This window comes from Triticum aestivum, chromosome 1D, assembly GCF_018294505.1.
Source record: "Triticum aestivum cultivar Chinese Spring chromosome 1D, IWGSC CS RefSeq v2.1, whole genome shotgun sequence".
Classification (NCBI taxonomy): Eukaryota; Viridiplantae; Streptophyta; class Magnoliopsida; order Poales; family Poaceae; genus Triticum; species Triticum aestivum.
Window position 1 is genome coordinate 197,212,291 of NC_057796.1, and position 21,514 is coordinate 197,233,804.

A 21,514-nucleotide genomic window follows, 5' to 3' on the forward strand; every position below is an offset into this window, starting at 1 on the left:
AGCTAACATTAAGGAGTGGCATGTGGGTCTGAACCGCTGAATCCATTCGGCCTCCTTAATATGAGTAATATCATTGTTGCGCCGTCTTATCTTTGATTCAGACTCGGGGACTCAAATACTCGTCCGGGTACATAAGATGGAGGTACGCAATTGATAAATCGTGTTTTGTGAATAATATGGGTGTATCTAACCAGCTGATTTCAGCAAATATAAGCACTGACAGCAGTAGCAGCACTAAAGCACTGCACCTGTTTAATACTAAAGCACTGCACCTGCCAATTTTCCTATGACTTGGAGAACAAAGAAGGAAAATTGCATTCTGTTATTCATGTACTGCTGTGAAGAGAAGCGGGGAAACTTTTTTACCAAACGAAAACGAAAACGAAAGCATGTGCCAAAAACCCTCTCTAAAACTCTTTAGTCCCACTCGTCGCCGACGATGATATCTTCCTCGTCTTTGGGTGGCCGGACGACGGTCACCACCTCCGCGGCGGCCTGGCTAATGCCTTCCTCCAACAACTTCTTGCCCCTCTCCACCACTAGCTTCCCTCCCTTCTCCAGCACGTATATCCCCTCGTCCACCACCTCCTTCCGTTTCCGGTCGGCCACCACCAGCACTCTCTCGTTCTCCGCCGACCGCCACGGCAGCACCCGCCCGTCCGCCAACTCGATCACCACCGCCTCGTCGGCCACCGCCATGACGGGGGCCCAGCCCGGCAGCACCGCCCAGCGCGCCCACCCCTTGTCCACCTCCACGATGCCGAGGTCCGCGTCCGTCTGGCTCCTCCTCGGCGCGAGGTCCACGGCCTTGACGCCGTCTGTTTCTTTTACCACCGGCAGCAGCAGCACGATGGACGCCTCGGAGATCTCGCCGTACATGAGCCGCACCACCGGCACCGCGGGCCGTGCGTCGATTTCGGCCTCGAGCTCCTCCACTTCCTCTCCGGCGGCCTTCTTGATGGCCCTCTCAATCTCGAGCTCCACCCGCGCCCTGGCCGACTCGGTCTCGACCACGTCGAGCGAGCGCTCCAGCTCGGGGATGCGGTCCTCGTTGGCGATGGCCTCCCGCGACAGCCGGAAGCGCGCGTACGCGAGGCAGTCGCCGGCGGAGTGCCTGTCGAAGGCGTCCCATCCTTCGTCGCCGCGGCGCTGCGGGAAGTCCTTCATGGAGCGCGCGAGCTCGCGCACGCCCTTGGACTCGAGGCGCCTCTCGATGGTGTGCTTGGTGGCGACGATGCGCTGGCGGGCGTTGAGGAAGCGGAGCTCGTACAGGAGGTCGGGCCCGCCGTAGGAGTCGAAGTAGTGTAGGAGATCGTCGGGGAAGTCGTCGGAGATGAGGGAGTCGCGGACCTGGGAGGCGACGACGAGGCGGTTTTGCTCGACGCCGGACATGCCGGTGGCCTCCTCGATGGAGGCCGGGGTGAAGCCCTCGCGGGAGAGGGAGGAGATGAGGGGCGCGTACTCGTACCAGCGGCCCATGCGGTCGCGGAGCACGGCGAGGCGCTCAGTGAGGTCGAGGTTGCGGTAAGTCTCGGGCAGGGGGTTAGGCGGCGGGTGGAAGGGCTGGTACAGCTGGCCCGGCGGGGCCGTCGGTGGCGGGGTGCGGGGGAGCATTCCACCGCCGCCTCCCCCTCCGCGGCCCCCGCCGCCGCCTCCGCTGCCGGGGAGGATGAGCTTGCCGCCGTTCGGGGGGCTGCCCCGGGGCCCGCCGCCTCCGGGGAGGATGAGTGCGGCGATGGTGTAGGTGTATCGACGCCGGCGGTGGTGGGCGGTGGAGAGGGGCTTGCGGTGGCGCGGGCCGGTAGAGGCCGCCGGGTGGGGGTGGGAGACGGAGAGCATGGTGGTGATAAGGTGAAGGGAGGAGCGCAGCGGAAGCAGGGGAGCTTATCTCATCTGCTCTCGTCTCGGGGAGGGGACGAAAGAGGAACGGGGTTCTGTTAAGTCGTTGATTCGGCCCGCCAAATTCAAGCGCGGCACCATCTAACCACCAGAACGGCGCCATGTCCACTCGTTCCCAGCCCGTGCCTGTGCTTACCTTCAAAGAGAAAAAAAATACTATCGGAACGGAGCTGATTACCGCCATAAACACCGGGTTTAGGGTCACGAACATCCGCCTAGGAAGGGATTAAATCCGTATAAACTAGCGCGACCGAGACTTAGTGTAGTGTGCCACTAGTGGTACTCCCTCGCCGTCGCTTTCCCCCACCTCCTTTTCCCCACGCGGTAGCGGTACAAGAAGAATAAAGGCCTTGTGGAAAAAAAAATACTAGACACTGAAAGCCCAACCCTCTCCTCCTCTCATCTCTTCCTCCTCCAGTCTCCCGATCTCCGCAGCAGTCGCGAGGGTTTAGAGCTCGTAGGGTTCACGCCTTGTTGTTGTGCACTGTGCTGCGGTGGCAGGTGGTTGTGGACTTGCGGGCCTGGTCGCGTGCAGTGCGCCATCCCACTCCCATGGCGGCGCCGTGGTGGGCGGCGGCGCTGGTGACGCTAGGCGTCGTGGGGTTGGCGGCGGGACCCCGAGGCTGCGCCGCGCAGCCGGTGGTGCTGGCCAGCTACGCCCAGCCCAAGCTCTCGCTCAGGCCCTACGACTGGACCTACCTGCGCGGTGAGAGATTGAGTCGCTGCTGCTGCCTGCTTGGGTTTAAGTTATTGTTACTATATACTACTACTCGTATATTACTGTATTAAAATAGTGCGACCGATCTGTGTCGCCGAATCCCTCTCTTCTTCGTTTTATCCTTCTCCGGAGATTAAATGCTCGTTTGTTACCAGATTCTGTGTGGTTTACCATTTCCTCGCGCCCCGACCCTTGGGCTGGGAGAATTTTCATGTGCCACCACATGTTGTGGGTTCTTTCTCAACGTGCCCCGTGTTTGGGTTACTTGAATTTCGAAATTCAACGCCTATGCCTCTGGTTTTACTTTGCCTGCTCCACTGAGTGTTTGCTTGTTAAATACGTATTTCTTTCCCATTGAGGAACAATTGACGCATATAATTCGTATTTGTCTCATGTATCTAGTAACTATACCTGAATTTGTCCCACGTGGTTTGATTTTTTTTATCTTTGTTTTCCCTACTAGCAGTTGACTTGCCGGCATCATTTTCTTCTATCACCATGAACTTTGCAACCGACAGAGATATTGTAAGTGAAAGACTCTGGTCTTCTTCTGTGAGTTATATTACTGTACTTTTTTTCTCTCACAAAAATAGTACTGTAATTTGTTTATGTGTGGGTGAGCTATGCTGGCTTGTCTTCTCAGAGTGGAGTGGCAATGTTGGTGACTTAAAAAGTGCTTCATCACTAGCAGACAGCAATACTAGCTGAACAATCAAAGACATTATGTTCTTTTCATGCTCGTCCTAGTTCACGTTATACATACGTATTTCAAGATGTTGAGACCGCTTATGTATAAAGGGCCTTTGGAATGCAGAGATATGAATAACACAGGTTTGAGATATAATGGCTTGTTGAATGCTGCAGAAACGCAAACACATAAATTTACAAATATGGTTATTTAGAAATATGCTAGACGTAAGATTCTTTCCATGAGGTCTATGTTCGAGTTAAAATCCCTCCAAAATTCCTATGGATTGAGCCATTCTGTAGGTATTTCACTAGATTCCTGCATGCTCATTCCTTTGTTCTAAATTAAAATTTCCTACACCATTCCAATCCTCCAAAATTTCTATAGTTGAAAGATGCCTTAAGTGTCCATCTACAATTTGTACATAGTCCAATCTTGTTTATATCATGCTTTCAAGACAATGCGATGATGGAAGGGTGATCGATATGTTTTTAACACCCCCCCTTCCCTGTATAGCATCGTAAATATTTTGTACACCATTAAATATTTATACACCGCCTAAGTCTTCCATACTGGCCTGTCTGGAATGGACGTAATATTTGTGTGGGCATCGGTATTTAGTTCAAATTTGTACGAAATACCGATGGACACACAAATATTACATCAATTTCAAATAGGTCCTACAGTTTTCCATAAAATAATTACTGGTTTGGTTTAGTTTTACATTTGATAGTTAGTAGAACCTGAATGGTAGAAAAACACTGTAGCTGGATGTTTTGTATGTGCGGTGGTGATCGAATGAAACAAAAACACTTCTATGCTTCAAATAAAGCTAGGTAGTGATGCATTCATGCATGACACTGTGAGCTGAAAGATTCTGTTTTTTGAACCTTTTAAATTTTAACAGCATTACTTGTTTATTCCCTATTTTTGAGCATAGGTGCAAACCGACTTATGCACAGCTTATTCAATGTTTCTTTAAATAATGCAGCCCAGGGAGCACTTAAGAGATCTTCCGAAAAGTGATCTTGCTATCATCTGTTTGATGATTGCCAACCCTCCTATTCCTGATACATCTGATTATTATTTGGACAATTTATGTGAGTGCCATATACATTTTCTCATGTGATGACATACTTTACTACTTTATCTATTTTAACAATCTTGTATACCTACACAATTGCGGTGAACTAGTTAAAGATGTGCTATATACGGTTCATGACCATAGTCTTCAAACTGAAAGAGATCTAACTTGTACTAAACTATTGTGAAGCCAATCACATTTGATGCTATTATTTTGCTTGAAAGTCCATCACGAATTTATTGCAATGAGTGAGAAAATTAAAACAATGATGTAACAGATAGATAAAAATTTCAAGATACTGCAGTTATGAAAAGTGAAGGCTGAAGTAGCTAAGATGCTAATAAAGTGGTGTGTATTTTTCTTCCATCTGGATAGCTATATCTTGTGCTGCCATTTTTCTCGGGGAAAAAAAAAGAGGAGCATATTTGTGCTGCCATCTAGTCTGTAGTTTTTCTGAAACAGTAGCATGCCACTTGTTTCTTCTAGATGAGTAGTATATTTGTCAAAAAGACACTGATTTGTAAGCATTCTTCTAGCAGGTTAGCTTTATATGTTCTTTTGATCCTAGCCTAATATTTCGTGTTCACTTAACTTTCTGATTAAACTAATTTTGACAGGAAGGTTCTTTATTGCAGTATCAAACTTTCTTGCTGTTGGATCTTTTGGCAATACGAATAACCAATCAAATCTGGTTCAGTGCATACCATTTCAGAAGAACACAACTATAGTGTTAACAAATGGCCAGGTTAATTATCCTGATGCTCTGACAGTCTGACTTACAAAGCAATATGTCGTAGGCCCTTGTTTGTAGTAGCACAACAACTGCAGCAATGCTACCAAAGATGTAGGATCGGTAGTTCATGTCGGGTTACTTGTACTATTATATATATATCGCATCACATGTAAACTAATGGTGACATTTGGATGTTCACCTCTCCTAGTACAGAAACAGGTTAAATAATGAGGAATGCGAATTTTCAGTAGGATTTAATGGCACTTGATCCAATTCAAGTTTCAGTACCACCAAGTAATGCCTGCTCCTGCCATTCTTGTTGAATCCAGCCATGCTATGTGCTAGCGGTCCTGTGCTTTTTCAAGTCAAGTTTCAATAATCGCCTGTTGACACCATATTTAATATTTACTTGTGTTATCCATTAGCATTGTATGAAAAATTCTCAAATTGCTTTATTTTCTAGAAATATTCACCTCCTAGACACACTGGTAGTCCGTTGGGGAACTAGAACTGAGTCTAGTATGATTACTCAATGTAGAACATAATCTTAAATAGAAATGTAGATAGTTTCTTGCATGCTTCCATTTATTGAAGACTTGAAGTATTACCCAACAACAGATTAAAGCTTTTTACCTGCTTGGTGCATTTGGCTCATTATGGCATATGACATATTAGAACCATTAGGTCCTCTGACTTTGAGACCTAGTTTGTGCAAATTTAAGATCATAAATTGCAGCCCCCGTCAAGTCCACAGCATAGGCATGTGGAGCCTCCACCAGAGGGGGGATGTCGAAGTATGCTCACCTTTCCGTAATGGCTTAAGCTTTTGACTGAACTTCTTGGTGCATGAAGCAAAATACCATGGACCGGTAATCTGTAATCTCGTGTAACACTGCAGGGTCCAAATACATCTTAACTTTTGGTTTCTATCCTTGCTTTGCCCAAAAGGTTTAACCTTAGCATGGGTTGCTCCTTTGGCGTTACTTGCACATTATTCAGCAATAGGCTTAAGCTGGTGTAGCACCGAGTATCCTAATTTTAAGTGCAAGGGATTTACGTTATCTTCTGATGTATTAGCTATACACCATATTAAGAAATTATGAGGACTTCTAATGTACTGGCCTTCGGTATGTGCAGATATCGCCAGGGATTTGGTACATTGGTTACTTTAATGGCCTTGGACCTGCTCGCACACAATCAAAGATGGTACGTTCAGTCCAGATTAGGGCATGCCCTGTGCTGCATAATTATTAACTTTATAATTCCGCCATGTGGCATAATTACGTAATACACAACTTGAATCTTGATAATTATACCTTTTCAGATTAGCCGAGGGAGAGCACTATCAGTGAGCACTAGCATTACGGTAGAAGGATGTCCTACTTCAGCACTATGGGGACCCTACTGCAACCAAACTATTGAAACTATTGGTTGTTCTCAGTTTTCAAGATATAACAACTCAAGAGATCTTCTAGGTCTGACTATCAACACCCGGAAAATATTGAAAACTAAAGAAAATACTAGACGTACCAGCTTCTTATCAAGGTCGAACCATCCAATAGGACATCAACTCGAGTCCAACAGTACTAGCGTAGTGGGAGTGGAGAATTTGATCACTTGTGCCATTTCAAATGACTCACTATGCCTCAGGCAAGGCGATATAAAGTTTTACTTCTTGGATATAGTCAACCAAGCACTGCAATTTGAAATTACAGCTGCAAATTTTAGATTATCCCAAAGTGCATCCTTAATCTGTTATCTGCGCTGCAACGCCTTACCTCAGAGAGATTTGCACGATTATTCAGGTGATATTAGCAGTGCTCCCTTGGTTATAAAGCTGCCAAATATTGGACGATGGTATATCGCAATTGAGATTCTGAACAAAACACAGATGAGAAATACAACCGCACCTATGCTGGATACAATTTGTTTCTCATTTGATTGGCAAGTAACTGGATGTCTGAATGGAAAAACTGGAACCGACTGTTTATGGGAAGCATATGTGCTACAGGTAGGTTGAGTAATTGACAGAGATGCATTCTGTATGATTTTTAGTGCATACACTTCCATCTTTTAACTGGATGTCTGAAGGGGAGCCTTGGCGCAGCGGTAAAGCTGTTGCCTTGTGACCATGAAGTCATGGGTTCGAGTCCTGGAAACAGCCTCTTGCAGAAATGTAGGGAAAGGCTGCATGACGTGCACCGGGCTGCCCTTTTAGCCTTGTACCTAACTAACAAGAAAGATACACATAGCCGTGGCAAAGACTGGGTCGATCTTTGTGTTGGCCAGTTAACGGTGTAGTGGCAACTAAATAATGGTGCCTACCTTCTTTAAAAGTATAGTGGGTTTACCTCTTTCTCTTCTGTTACAGCATCTTTGAAATAAATGAAATTTTTAGTTTGCCTAGAATCTGTTTAATTACTGTCGTGCAGGCTGATGTGTTACTTTCATGGTAATTCCTGTCTTTTGGTCATGAAAATTATACAATAAATGAATCAAGGCAGAATGATTAGTTCGAGAAGCTAAACAAGAGCAAAATAGTTACTTATCACCGACATTTGTGGGATTAGCCAATGTTATGAATCTCACTGCTATTGTCGGGGTTCTAATATTTTTCTCTAATGCTGTGCAATCTTGCAAATATCAGATTAATGTTGAATTCGAAAATGTCATATATTTTTTAATGCAAGGAGTACTGGATATACATCCTGGACGTTATCCAATAATCTCATGTGCTTGCATTTATTTTTTGCAAAGTAGATTTTATTTATTATGGTGCTGCAATTCTCAACATCTCCTGTTGAGATAAAGCCAGCATGTTGCCACCCAAGGCGGGACACTAGATTGATCTCTTAATTTTAGTTATTACTGCAATTTAAGACTTTTGAGAGTGGTATGTGCACTCTTTGTTTCTATGAACTTCACTTGGCGTCTTTATTATTTACATATTGTTTACATGCAGAGAGTTCCTAAAAGAAATCCTTCTGTTCCTTTTGAGTCATATTATGTTCCTACTGATGAGAGGGCATTGCTGGAATATAGTCACTTCTCGCTCGAAAAGTTCTTAACCAACTCATCCTTTGAGCAATTTGCATGGACTTATTTCTTTTTGGATGTTCCCCAAGGTTCAGCAGGTGCACTTATTCATGTCCAGCTAAAGTCAGATAAAGAATTGAATTATGAGCTGTACTCAAAATATGGTGGTCTACCATCAAATGATAGTTGGGATTATTACGCAAGCAGGACAAGCAGCAGTAACGGTTCAGTATTCTATTCGCTACAGAATTCCACGGATTCAGACATGGATCTATCTATTTTCTATGCCAAGGAGGGAACTTGGTGCTTCGGAGTCAAGCATCCAAATTATACTTCAAATTCTCAGACATATATGTCTATATCTCTTCAGGGATGCCATAGAAATTGTAATCAGAAAGGTGTTTGTCATGCTTCAGTTGATGAAAGCGGGTTAACATTCTACAGGTAAATAAATCCTCAAGGTTTCCCCTGCTATTTGGATAATTTGCATTTGTATGCCCTGTATATAATGTTTGATACAGTACTCAACAAAAAAAAGTAATTGTTTCTAGCTACTGTGATAATTCTTAAAGATTTGTTTCTTCTCATTCAACAGCTTCTGCACTTGTGATCGTGATCATGGTGGGTTCGATTGCAGTGATGAATTAGTTTCACCTAATGGTAAGTCTCATGTTTAGTTTTGAAATTTCAGTGTGCCAGTGATTTTACAGTAGAAGATTCTTCTCCATATAAATGATGACAATACTTCAACCAGCTACTACTGTTAGTAGTCAATTATTGATGTAGTCTTTTGACTCATTTCCTCGGCAGTGCATTTTATATTTATCAAGAGAAACGTTGCAAATGTGCGTATGAAATTCTTCGATCATTTAAACATTAACATGTGCTATGTTTGGGCACTCTAAGGTAACTGATTCTTAGGAAGTTTGCATTCAATAAAATAACATGTACAAGTAAGCAAGTAGCCATATAGTAGTGTAATGTACTGAAATAACATGTACAAGTAAGCAAGTAGGCCAAATGTTTCCTACCATTCAGTGGCAGTTACCTTCATGTGAGTTTTGTATATTGTATGTAGAATCTGTCAAACCAGATAGTATGTACGTGTAGTATGTAGTATGTAAGAATGTTTTGGCAGTATATATACAAACTCGCATGAAGGTATTTTTGTATATTATTTTATACATACAAATATGAAGGTATTTTTGAAATATGAGTAAAAACTATGGATTAACATGCAGTATTTTCATATAGCTCGCTTTGAAAAATCTTAGATATAGTATATGAACATACCTAGAATGATAAAGTAGTGTATATACTACCACATGGTAGTATATGAGACGTGAGGGTAACTACCACTGGGTGGTAGGATATATAGGGGCTGTTTGCATTGCGCTACAGCCAGCCCTGCCAATCTATGGGCAAGCCAAATAATCAGTGGAGGAATCCTCCGCCCACGACGCGCCAAAGATTTGGAAAAAAATGAACTGGAGGGAGTGAGGTGGGCTGGACATACCAAATAATTGGTGCCCAACCAAACGTGCAGCAATGTCTGGTCAACGACCAATATTTTGGAAGGGCAGCTCATGGCTCCCATCCATACAGCCCCATAATATATCATCCAATGAAGAAACGGTTTGATGTAACGAGTAGATTCTTATTATGTGCCTCACTCTAGTTCTGAACGCTGTCCACAGAATACTCATAAGTTGATGGCAACAAAATGAAAACTTGCCAGATGTAAAGTTTTTTTTTCTCGAGCACACATATGGCTGAGTTTCATTTTGTAGAAGAAGGCGTCATAAGGTTTACAAATTGAAACCAAAAGCAAAACGCAAAAAGGCAACCTAGGCGAAGCAAAAGAAAGAAGTAAACCCAAAACCTCTAAACTGTTAGAACCAGACTCGAGGTAGAGAGGGTGAGCTGAACACGGGAGAGTTGGTTTAGCTCCAGCGAGCATCCACAGCTTGGCTTCACACAGGATCAAGTCAATTAAAGCTGAGCAATCAGGTGCGGTGCCATTGACGACGCAGTCATTGCGCAAGGTCCAGTTGTATAGCTGACTATTCAGACTGTAATTATCTTGGCCAGTAAGTCTAATCCATTTTCTTTTATCTGATTCTACAATGGACTCGCATGTTGATAAACTGTGTTAAGTAAACTTCATTTGAGGATCAAAATGCAAGAAATAATGAACCAGCATGTGCCTAGTTGTAACATATCAATGCAGGCTGCAGGTTATTTTCAAGGAGAATGTGTTACTTTATGCAATGAATATCACCCTTTTGACAAGTTGTGATGCATCATTTTACATCTATGCAATAAATTATTAAATTTCTGTATAATATTGGTTATATCTAAATGCAGGGCACATCAGGCAGTCTGTCTTTCTAATCGCATCAAATGCTGCAGCAATTTTACCTGCCTTCTGGGCCCTCCGGCAAAAGGTATACTTGTGCTTCTACTAGCATGATGGACTGAAAAAAAAACCTTAATAAGTATGATATTTTGCCTACTGGTCCGCGGTTCTTCCCTTTCTTCAGTGAGGGGGGATTAGCCAACAAAAAATGTGCCTTTTTGGAAAATAGGGAAAAACTTCTGGACATTCGTTAAACCATTTACTTAAATTTGATGACCTAGATATGTACTTTGCAATTTTATGGATCCTCATTGCAATTTACTATTTTATTTACATCTATCAGCTGGTGTAAGGAAACTGTCTTATCATTTGGGGATTATTTGTAGTTCATTAGTCACTACACAGAAGTGCTATCTCTGGTTGAACATAAAATTGTTGAATGACCTGTCAGATTTTGAATGAAGGCCTTTGTGCGGTCAGTTGTCTTCATCTCATTTTCAAAACAAGCATCTTATGATCCAATAGGAATATATACACGACTACACGAGTAAAGTATAAAGTTTCATGTTGAACTATGAGGCAAAACATTCTGCAAGTTATGGAGTTAGGGAGAATAACATGATTGTTAACTCAAATAGATGTAGTAGGTCCCAAATGAGAAATGACTGATAAGCTGCTAGATTGTCTTACTGCAAAACCGTGCCTAAACTAGTTCCATATTATTATATCTTGATATTTTTAAAATATTCTCCACATTCAAAAAGCTAAATTTGAGTTTTATTTTTATATAAACGGAGTAAATTTGCTCAATAACATGGTAACCTTTTTCCCATTGCCACCTAGGCGTTCGCCGAATGGATTCTTTACACGTCTAGTGGAATTTCTAGTGCTTTGTACCATTCATGTGATGTGGGCACCTGGTGCATACTATCTTTTCGTGTATTACAGGTAAGATGCTCATCACATACTGCTAGTTTACATATCATTGACATTTATTGGACCAAGTATCATGGCCATGTGTATTATTATTCTAATACGAGGTAGACCACCTTGCACCTTCTGGTTGACAGTCAACTCAGTTTAGGAAAAGGCCCAAGAGGAACACGAGCATAATTTACAAGTTTACATGTAGTTGCATCCAATGAATATATATTTTTAGCATGCAGGCCCTCGGTGCATGAACTCGTGCAATCATGTATACCTAATTAGTTTACATAATAACATTGATGTATCCTAACGCATAGGCTTCTACTGTATCATAATAACATCGATACAACAACAACAACAACAACAGCAGCAGCAGCAACAACAACAACAACAACAACAACAACAACAACAAAGCCTTCAGTCCCAAACAAGTTGGGGTAGGCTAGAGGTGAAACCCATAAGATCTCGCAACCAACTCATGGTTCTGGCACATGGATAGCAAGTTCCCACGCACCCCTGTCCATGGCTAGTTCTTTGGTGATACTCTAGTCCTTAAGATCTCTCTTTACGGACTCCTCCTATGTCAAGTTCGGTCTACCCCGACCTCTCTTGGCATTATCAACACACTTTAGTCGTCCGCTATGCACTGGAGCTTCTGGAGGCCTGCGCTGAATATGCCCAAACCATCTAAGACGATGTTGGACAAGCTTCTCTTCAATCGGTGCTACCCATATCTCGTATTTTTCATTCCGGACCCAGTCCTTCCTTCTGTGGCCACACATCCATCTCGACATGCGCATCTCCTCGACACCTAACTGTTGAACATGTCTCCTTTTAGTCGGCAACACTCAGCGCCATACAACATTGCGGGTCGAATTGCCGTCCTATAGAACCTGCCTTTTAGCTTTTGTGGCACTCTCTTGTGACAGAAGCTTGGCGCCACTTCATCCATCCGGCTTTGATTCGATGGTTCGCATCTTCATTGTTATCTCCATCCTTCTGCAGCATTGACCCCAAGTATCGAAAGGTGTCCTTCTGAGGCACCACCTGCCCATCAAGGCTAACCTCCTCTTCGTGCCTAGTAGTACTAAAACCGACCTCGTGTACTCGGTTTTAGCTCTACTAAGTCTAAAACCTTTTGATACGCAATTTTTTTATTTAATGCAATCCTAATAAATTGAAAGCTGATGGATGAAATTGGAAGTAAGGAACATGATGGCAGTTTCGTTGTGACAAATAGAAGTGAATGCAGCATTATTTTTCCTGGTTGATGCTAGTGCACCCTTTTTCATGGCGATTAATTGGTTTAACATGGAGGGACAAGCATTTTATAGTGAGGTACTGTTATGGACCTTGGTCCAGAACAGGGGGATTTGAGAAGAATTAAGGTCCGAAGACCAAGGATAGGGCACTTGCCCTATTCATTCCAGAGGCAGGGCTTGTACCTGTTGTGGAAGAGAGGCTTTGAGGCTTATTGGAATCTTTTGATTTTTGATTGATTGATTAATAAAAACTGTAGCACACTAGTCCATGTAGGATGACTAACTTGATCCACATGTTGCAAAGATAATTCAGACCTAAGGTCTCTCCTGATCTAGCAGATTTCCATGTCCGTGTACATCATATGCAGCTATACTACTGCAACTATGTACCACCAGTCATATCCAAAGAACCCCTTTGGGAAACCCACAATCTTGTAGACGCTGTAAGCAAGATACCCTTCTAAGTTATTGTGCACTACAATCCGCTGTATACAGTGGATTTTTTTTCCATTGTGAGATGGTGTTTCAGTGGACAGTAAAACCTCCTTGCTGGGAGGAGCAACATCAAGAGATCACACAAGTACACAGGAAATGTCTCTCAGTACAAACTTGATAAACACATGAAATGCCTCTCTGAATACAAACTCTCATGACATTGTTTCTCCAATCATGAATTTGCTAAAACTAGTTAATAAATATTCCAAGCATCAAGTATCGGATCCTGATACATTAGAAATAAAAACAGCCCCATAAAATGAGTGTCTTTCACAACTTTCAAGTCCAAATCTTGCAACAAGTTGTCACAGCAAATGTAGGCATCATCCATTGTGCTCTTTGACCCAATACCGCCCATGAGAAAACTGAAAAATCAATGTCGATTAGTGATCATCCGCAGAGCAATAACATCAGTGTCAGTTAAAGGATCAACAAATTGAAGGAGAGAGAAAAAGACAGAAAATGCCGAACCAAACCATCCATTGACACATACACAAACAAAATTAGAGTTCATTGACATATTTAACAACATTTGGCACCATGAAAACAACATTTGTGGAGCTGCATGCATGATGCATCACTCTGATGCATCACTCTGATGCAGAGGCCGGGGGTGATCCTCCTTTTCTAAAAAAAATGAAAACAACATTTGCAAGAGAGGCGTCTGCCATTGAATAAACTGAGGCAAATAAGGTATGGTATATATGTGTATTCCTTTTAGTTTGAAAAAACAATTCAAGAAACATTAGACTATACCAAATTTAAGGATCCAGATTAGCACTTTCCATTTTAAATGTATGTTCCCTGTGAAGACACAAGGCTAAACCCAAAAAGCTCAGAACAAAAACATAAGTAGAAAATATATGCAGCATCTGAGATGAAAAATATATGATCTTTTACAAAAAGAACAAAATTATTTTTTACCAAGATTTGCTACAACTGCGACATCTAAGAACAAAACTGTTGAAATCTCCTTTCATTAGATAATTAAGTAATTAAGCACACGAAGAACTGCATGCTGTTAATTAACATGGAAATGATATACAGGCTGCAGCACAGCAGTCAACCAGGAGAACAAATTTTAGAAATTCAATCAGATGTACAAATTCTTAGTAACAATTTTCACTGTCATTGTGTCTTCCATTTTGCATTTTTTTTAGGACTTTCCATTTTGCAGCTAGGACAATAATTTGTTTGGTGTTGTATTTTACGCCCAGTTTGGTCCCAATACCGGACTTCCAAACGGAGCTTAAGAGCTACAGCTGTATCCAAGTAGTTAATGAACTACAGAAATGCTTAAAAACTGACACCAGATTCTTAAGATTTTCCAGCGAACGCCCAGAATTGCCATGCGAAAACAGATAAAATTGCCATGATGTTGCAAGGGATTTGCCATGCTCTAAAGCAAAAATTGCTGTTTAGTACAAAAAATACAAAAATTGCCACACTGCACAGAGTAATTGACATGCGTTCGATCGGTATCTGCGGGTCCTAAGGGCGTTCGCTGGGATTGCTTAAAAACTGACGTTTGCTGGTTAGTGGTGTCCATAAACTAACTCATCTCTATCACACGCCATCCTAAATGCGCATAAATGTTGTTCCAGCCGGCCACAGGGCCCATGCCCATCTGACCTTCACATGCCGAAAGTCCAGTACAAACCTACTTACGAGTGGTTGAGAAAGTTCTCACCACAGAACAATTATATGCGACCTCATGTGCTCCATCTGTTGAGTTAACCTTTATAGTACCCTTTGGGAATCTTGATGTCATGATTGATATATTCATAAAGCATAACTTACGCAGTTCTCTAGCAGGCCGTGTATTCTAGTACAGATGGGTTAAGTAGATTTAGAGTAGAGGAAAACTGGGAATGCAATGCCTTGGTTGTATGGTATAACACTTTACCTCTCACCTCCTAGGAGGCTTGTTCTACCTTTTCCATGAATGAAATGCAAAGGTCCTTTGCGTTTTCTCGAAAAAAAAATCATGTCCTTTGCTGTTTCTCTGTTCAGCCCGTACACTGTAAAATCTCCCTGGCCCACCCTCCATGACCTCTTAATAGTGTTTACGGCCATCACAATTGTGGGCCTTATCAGCAAAATCACGTTCTTGCGATGTTTGAGCTAAAGCCGACAAAATGTGTGTCGCATAATAAGTTTTGCCTGTTTGAAATACTTCTGATACATCATTGGCCATGACCACTGGACTGTCTTGCTTCAGTTTTTGGACTTCTGGCTTTCATTCATGGCTGTTGTTGGTACATTCATATATATGGCTACAATTAAAGAAGCTTCAAAGCGAGCAATGCATACTGCTGTGTTTATTCTGACAGCTATTTTAGCTGCAACTGGTGCCACCAGGTATGGAAGTCACTGCTTAGTTTTCTTTGATCGAGTATCATGGACACTGGGTGCATCAATGTATGATAGTTACCATCTCAGATCTGCCAATATTGGTATCGTCATTGCTATTGGTTCATTTGGCCTGCTTATTGGATGGATATTGGAATTCTCTACCGCACGAAGATTTGTATGCTGCTCGTGGCGAATTAACCTCAATGTGCCCCATAGGTGTGCTTGCATTCATAGTTTCATGAATATATGTCAGCAGCTAATTTTTGTATCCTCTGTATCTTAATTTCACATGCACACATCATGCTAACACTGTTGTGTTTAGGTTATAGCAATTGTGTCTCCATTATTTCCTTTGGTTGGCTGATGCATTTTTCCCATTGCTGTTCTTTCTTACAGATGGCCAAACCTCGCGGCTTTGTTCTGGAATACTCTGGAGATGCTGAACAAGCGGTTCCGTTGGCTGTATTTACTTTTTGGTCTCATTACATTATCTTTTGCAGCTTTAAGCTGGAAGCTAGAATCAAATAGTAGCTATTGGATTTGGCACAGGTATGGAATCATTTCTTCAGTATTGAAAATGCTACATCATGTATTTTTTGTACAAGTTGTACTAAAGCTGCGACAAGTAATATGGATCGGTGGGAGTACTAAGTTTTGCTAGAGCACATTTTGTAGCATGATGTATATCATCTTGAAGCACAAAAAATGCATTTTGAATATAGAGCGAACACACTTAGTTGAAGAAAGTCTGCTTTTGTACCAGCACATTTGATGTATATTCTTATCCTTACTATGAACGAACTAAGGTGAAAATTGTTTTCTCTGCAGTATGTGGCACATAACTATCTACACATCTTCATTCTTCTTCTTATGTTCAATGCGTGTCAACACTACGAATCATAGTCCGGAGACAACCTATGAGTTGACGAGGCAAGATACCTTGCCAACGACAGAGTCAAGTCAGACCTAAGGAGTATCGGGAGAACTGTGCTCCATACCTTCTGGTGGCAAACTAGAGATCTATGGACAAAGGTCTTATCTTACTACAGCGAAGAGCTTGATACCAGATTCTTTCTGGCAGGATATGCATGTGCAAGCCTCATTATACCGTAAATTTGTACGTACATATATGGCTTCCGTGCAATTTGGGATGTAACAATTATTTGAGGGATATTGGGACTACATGTAAATTGGTTGTCACCTGCATCACATAATAATTGTAGATAGCATGGTGCAGGGAAAACATTGATTAGGAACTAGGCAGATCACTCGATTGGGTGTCACAGCTAGTCGGATGATATGGGTGGAAAACAAGTAGGCAAGGGTACCCAGGTTCATGCACTCTCGGTGGATGTAAAACTCCTTCGTGCTTGATTGTATTGATGGGTGGGGTGTACAAAGTACAGGGATGATCTTGGGGTGTCTTTGATTGGCGAACCAAATGCAATGTAATGAAATGGTTCCATTCTAGTGGACCGGGTCGGTTTCATTCTAGTGTTTGGTAGTAGGCAAAAAGTATAATGGGTTGGTTTTGCTCCTGTATTTGGTTAAAGAGTTGTAATGAAAAGTAGAAAGCATAAAATTTGAATTTTTGTTTGTATTTTCAAGACAAATAATATAATGTTAGACCGCCCCAAATTAATTGTCTTGGATTTGTGTAGACATCGATGTACCTAACACTATCCGTATCTGACAAATCTAAGGCAATTAATTCGGGGCGAAGGGAGTATATAAGTTGACAAGCATGACACATTATGGGAATGTTGTATGGAAAACAAAAATTCCTATGAAACACCTAAGATCTGATCTATGAAGATGCTAGCAACGAGAAGGAAAGTGAAAGTGCAACTAATCCTCGAATGGTTTTGGTAATTAATAACAACATATATATCATTGATCTAATGAACATTGATAATAGATTTCAAAAAAGATCAATGATTGGCATGGCATGGACTAATGGATGTGGACCCCTCAAAGTGTGAAGAACAAGATGTGGATACCCCAAGACTCTACATTTTTTGTTTAGTGATCTAAGATCACATTGAGTCCCTTGAAAAAGCCAATATTATTAAAAGGGGATGAGGTAGTGTTGATGAGGTTGTTACTCAAAGTGCTCAGTGATATTGCTCCAAAAATCCTCAATCACTTTCGCACAATCACATATGTTCAAACCCTAAATCATCATTTCGGTCCCACTGATACTATCTACCCTCGACTCACCGATATAATCATTCTACTGCCACAGCCAAAACCCTAACATTTAGGTCTGGCCGAATTGGTTCTCGGTCTCACCGAGAAGGCCTTGCCAAGTTTCTGTGATGAAGTCGCTTTGTTTCGGAATCACCGAGGCAAAACAATCAGAATTACCGAAGCGCGACTCTACCCTAGCCACTTCAATCTCACCAAGATGGTATAATCAATCTCACCAAAAACGCTAACGGTCAAGTCTTTTGCACTAGTTGGTCTCACCGAGATTTTCATATCGGTGCCACCGAGTTAGGTCAAAGACTTGTAACTGTTGGATTTTTTGTGTTGCCTATTTATACCCCTCCATCACCACTCACTCTCAAGAGAGAGCCATCAGAACGAAACACAACTTTCACCATTCATTTTCTGAGAGAGAACCACCTGCTCATGTGTTGAGATTCATAATATGAACCATAAGGCATGATAGCGCATGATAGCCGTCATCAGTTTCCAATCATGTATCAACATGTCACAAGAGAAAAACCTCAGAAAAGAACCTTCAAATAAAAAACCCAGAAAACAAGGCTTTCATAGGCGGCCAGGCCTAAAACCCAAGTGCTTTTCATGGGCTTGCACAGCTACGAGCTAATCCTTCAAACTTTGTAAGTCGGACCTCACATGATCAACCGTCGTTTTAACCTTGACAAGTTCAGGGTCTTAATAAGATTGACTGTCAAGAGTTCGGTGGGTCATTCCAGAATTACTTGGGCGGAGTGGCAGACGTACAAGGCAGGATCAACTGAAATACTTTGGTGTTATACACCTAGCGTTTCAAGCCAAGAAGGGGTTATCAAAGCTATGTTCTGTGGACAGGGACCGAGAGCATATTCAACTTGATATATTTGAGCTGTGTTGTGTAGCAGACTCTCTTTGGTCCCTTTAAACCGGGCGTTAAGCCTCCAAGTAATCATATGAAGTGACAATAAAGACTCACATTTTGAGAAATGAAACGACAGAGGCCCTGAATTATCAGGGATGCCGGCTTTATTATATTCATCATAATATATACACTGATATAAATATGTACATCACAAGTGCCAATGGCTCAAGTGCAATAAGGCCGAAGATGAGCAATATTCCATGGCCGGTGGGTCTCCTCCTCCGATGTGCGTGAGTCCTTATGGTCTCGAACATCGATAAGGTAGTATGACCCATTGTTTAGATTCTTGCTGACCACAAAACGCCCTTCCCAAGGTGGGGATAGCTTGTGCATATCAGTTTGATCCTGGATAGGCCGGAGCATGAAATCGCCTTCTTGAAAGGTCTTGGTTTTAACCCGGCGGCTATGGTAATGACGCAAATCTTGCTGGTAAATCGCCGAACGAGCCGCCGCAAGGTCACGCTCCTCGTCCAACAGGTCAAGTGCATCCTGACGTGCTTTTTCATTATCAGCTTCAACATAAGCCGCCACTCGGGGCGAGTCGTGACAGATGTCACTAGGGAGAACCGTCTTTGCTCCGTAAACCATGAAGAAAGGCGTGTAACCGGTCGATCTGTTGGGGGTAGTATTGATACTCCATAAAACTGAGGGTAACTCCTCCACCCAACAACCCGGCGTCCTCTGCAAACGGACCATAAGCCGGGGCTTGATGCCTCTCAGAAATTTTTGATTGGCTCTCTCAGCTTGACCATTGGATTGGGGGTGAGCCACTGATGATACATCAAGTCGAATATGCTCTCGTTGACAAAACTCTTTCATAGCACCCTTGGACAGATTAGTGCCATTATCAGTTATAATGCTGTGGGGAAAGCCAAAATGGAAAATCACCTTTTTGATGAATTGAACCGCCGTCCCCGCATCACACTTACTAACCGGCTCTGCTTCAACCCACTTTGTAAATTTGTCAACCGCCACCAAAAGATGGGTCTTTTTATCTTTGGACCTTTTGAAAGGTCCAACCCTATCAAGCCCCTAGACTGCAAACGACCAAGCAATTGGAATCATCCTCAATTCTTGAGCCGGCACATGAGCTCGTCGTGAGAATTTCTGACAACCATCACATTTACTGACCAAATCCTCTGCATCAGCATGAGCCGTCAGCCAATAAAATCCATGACGGAAAGCCTTGGCTACGACAGACTTAGAGCCGGCATGATGACCACAATCTCCTTCATGAATCTCTCGTAAGATCTCACAGCCTTCCTCAGGAGAAACACAACGTTGAAACGCCCCTGTGACACTGCGATGATGCAACTCTCCGTTGACGATAGTCATTGACTTAGACCACCGGGTTATCTGTCTGGCTAAAGTTTCATCCTCAGATAATTCGCCCCGGGTCATATACGCCAAATATGGAACTGTCCAATCAGGAATAGCATGAAGAGCTGCCACCAGCTGTGCTTCCGGGTCAGGGACAACAAGATCTTCCTCTGTAGGCAATTTGACTAAAGGATTATGCAGAATATCAAGGAAAATATTAGCTGGCACCGGCTTACGCTGGGACCCCAGCCGGCTTAAAGCATCAGCCGCCTCGTTTTTCCTTCGATCAACATGCTCTACTTGATAGCCCTTGAAATGACCAGCAATAGCATCAACTCTCGGCGATAAGCCGCCATGAGTGGGTCTTTAGAATCCCAAGTGCCTGAAACTTGCTGAGCTACCAAATCTGAGTCACCAAAACACCTCACCCGGCTTAAGTTCATCTCCTTAGCCATCCGAAGACCATGGAGTAGGGCCTCATACTCAGCTGCATTGTTAGTACAAGGGAACATCAACCTTAGAACATAACAAAATTTATCACCTCATGGTGAAGTCAAGATAACTCCAGCCCCCGAGCCTTCCAACTGCCTAGATCCATCGAAGTGAATAGTCCAATATGTGCTATCCGGCTTCTCCTTAGGCGTCTGCAGCTCTGTCCAATCATTTATGAAGTCGACAAGTGCTTGGGATTTGATGGCTATGCGAGGCATATACTTCAAACCATGTGGCCCAATCTCAATGGCTATGCGAGGCATATACTTACAATTGCTAACACTCACGCAATACTTGTGGTTATGGAGTTTTAATCGGACACAGAGAAAGATAGGGGCTTATAGTTTCGCCTCCCAACCTTTTACCTCAACGGTAACGTCAACAATAATAGTTCATGCCAACTTACATCCAATTGGATATATATATATCAGGATCTTTCCAACACAAGGTGCTTGCCAAAGGATAAAATGTAAAAAGTAAAGGTGAAGATCATCATGACTCTTGCATAAGGTAAAAGTAAAAGATAGGTCCTTCGCAGAGGGAAGCAGAGGTTGTCATGCGCTTTCATGGTTGGATGCACGAAATCTTAATGTAAAAGAACGCCACTTTATATTGCCACTTGTGATATGGACCTTTATTATGCAGTCCGTCGCTTTTATTTCTTCCGCATCACAAGATCGTATAAAGCTTATTTTCTCCACACTAATAAATCATACATATTTAGAGAGCAATTTTTTATTGCATGCACCGATGACAACTTACTTGAAGGATCTTACTCAATCCATAGGTAGATATGGTGGACACTCATGGCAAAACTGGTTTTGAGGGTATTCGGAAGCACATGTTGTATCTCTACTTGGTGCAAAGAATTTGGCTAGCATGAGGGGGAAAGGCAAGCTCAACATGTTGGATGATCCATGACAATATACTTTATTTCGGATATAAGAAAACATAACCCATTACGTTGTCTTCCTTGTCCAACATCAACTCTTTAGCATGTCATATTTTACTGAGTGCTC

At 42.6% G+C, this 21,514-nt stretch overlaps 2 protein-coding genes across 5 annotated transcripts; one reads left to right on the plus strand and one right to left on the minus strand.

Annotated features, from left to right (window-relative positions):
- Positions 1–301: 301 nt before the first annotated feature.
- Positions 302–1,946, minus strand: LOC123180946 (rubisco accumulation factor 1, chloroplastic). The gene has a single exon (XM_044593143.1). It carries the CDS (start codon positions 1,837–1,839, stop codon positions 418–420), a length of 1,422 nt encoding a protein of 473 aa, XP_044449078.1. The 5' UTR covers positions 1,840–1,946; the 3' UTR covers positions 302–417.
- A 26-nt stretch (positions 1,947–1,972) lies between these two features.
- Positions 1,973–17,045, plus strand: LOC123180945 (uncharacterized). 4 transcript variants are annotated; one of them, XM_044593138.1, is made up of 14 exons: positions 1,973–2,605; positions 3,084–3,142; positions 4,297–4,405; positions 5,025–5,134; positions 6,260–6,328; positions 6,447–7,133; positions 8,085–8,602; positions 8,754–8,818; positions 10,526–10,605; positions 11,361–11,465; positions 15,423–15,562; positions 15,644–15,772; positions 15,953–16,105; positions 16,385–17,045. In XM_044593138.1, exons 1-14 carry the CDS (start codon positions 2,452–2,454, stop codon positions 16,524–16,526), a joined length of 2,520 nt encoding a protein of 839 aa, XP_044449073.1. In that variant the 5' UTR covers positions 1,973–2,451; the 3' UTR covers positions 16,527–17,045. The 4 variants fall into 4 exon arrangements, with proteins under 4 accessions (XP_044449073.1, XP_044449074.1, XP_044449075.1 ...); XM_044593139.1 differs by lacking the exon at positions 11,361–11,465; XM_044593140.1 differs by lacking the exon at positions 1,973–2,605 and having other exon boundaries at positions 3,078–3,142; positions 5,007–5,134.
- Positions 17,046–21,514: the final 4,469 nt, after the last annotated feature.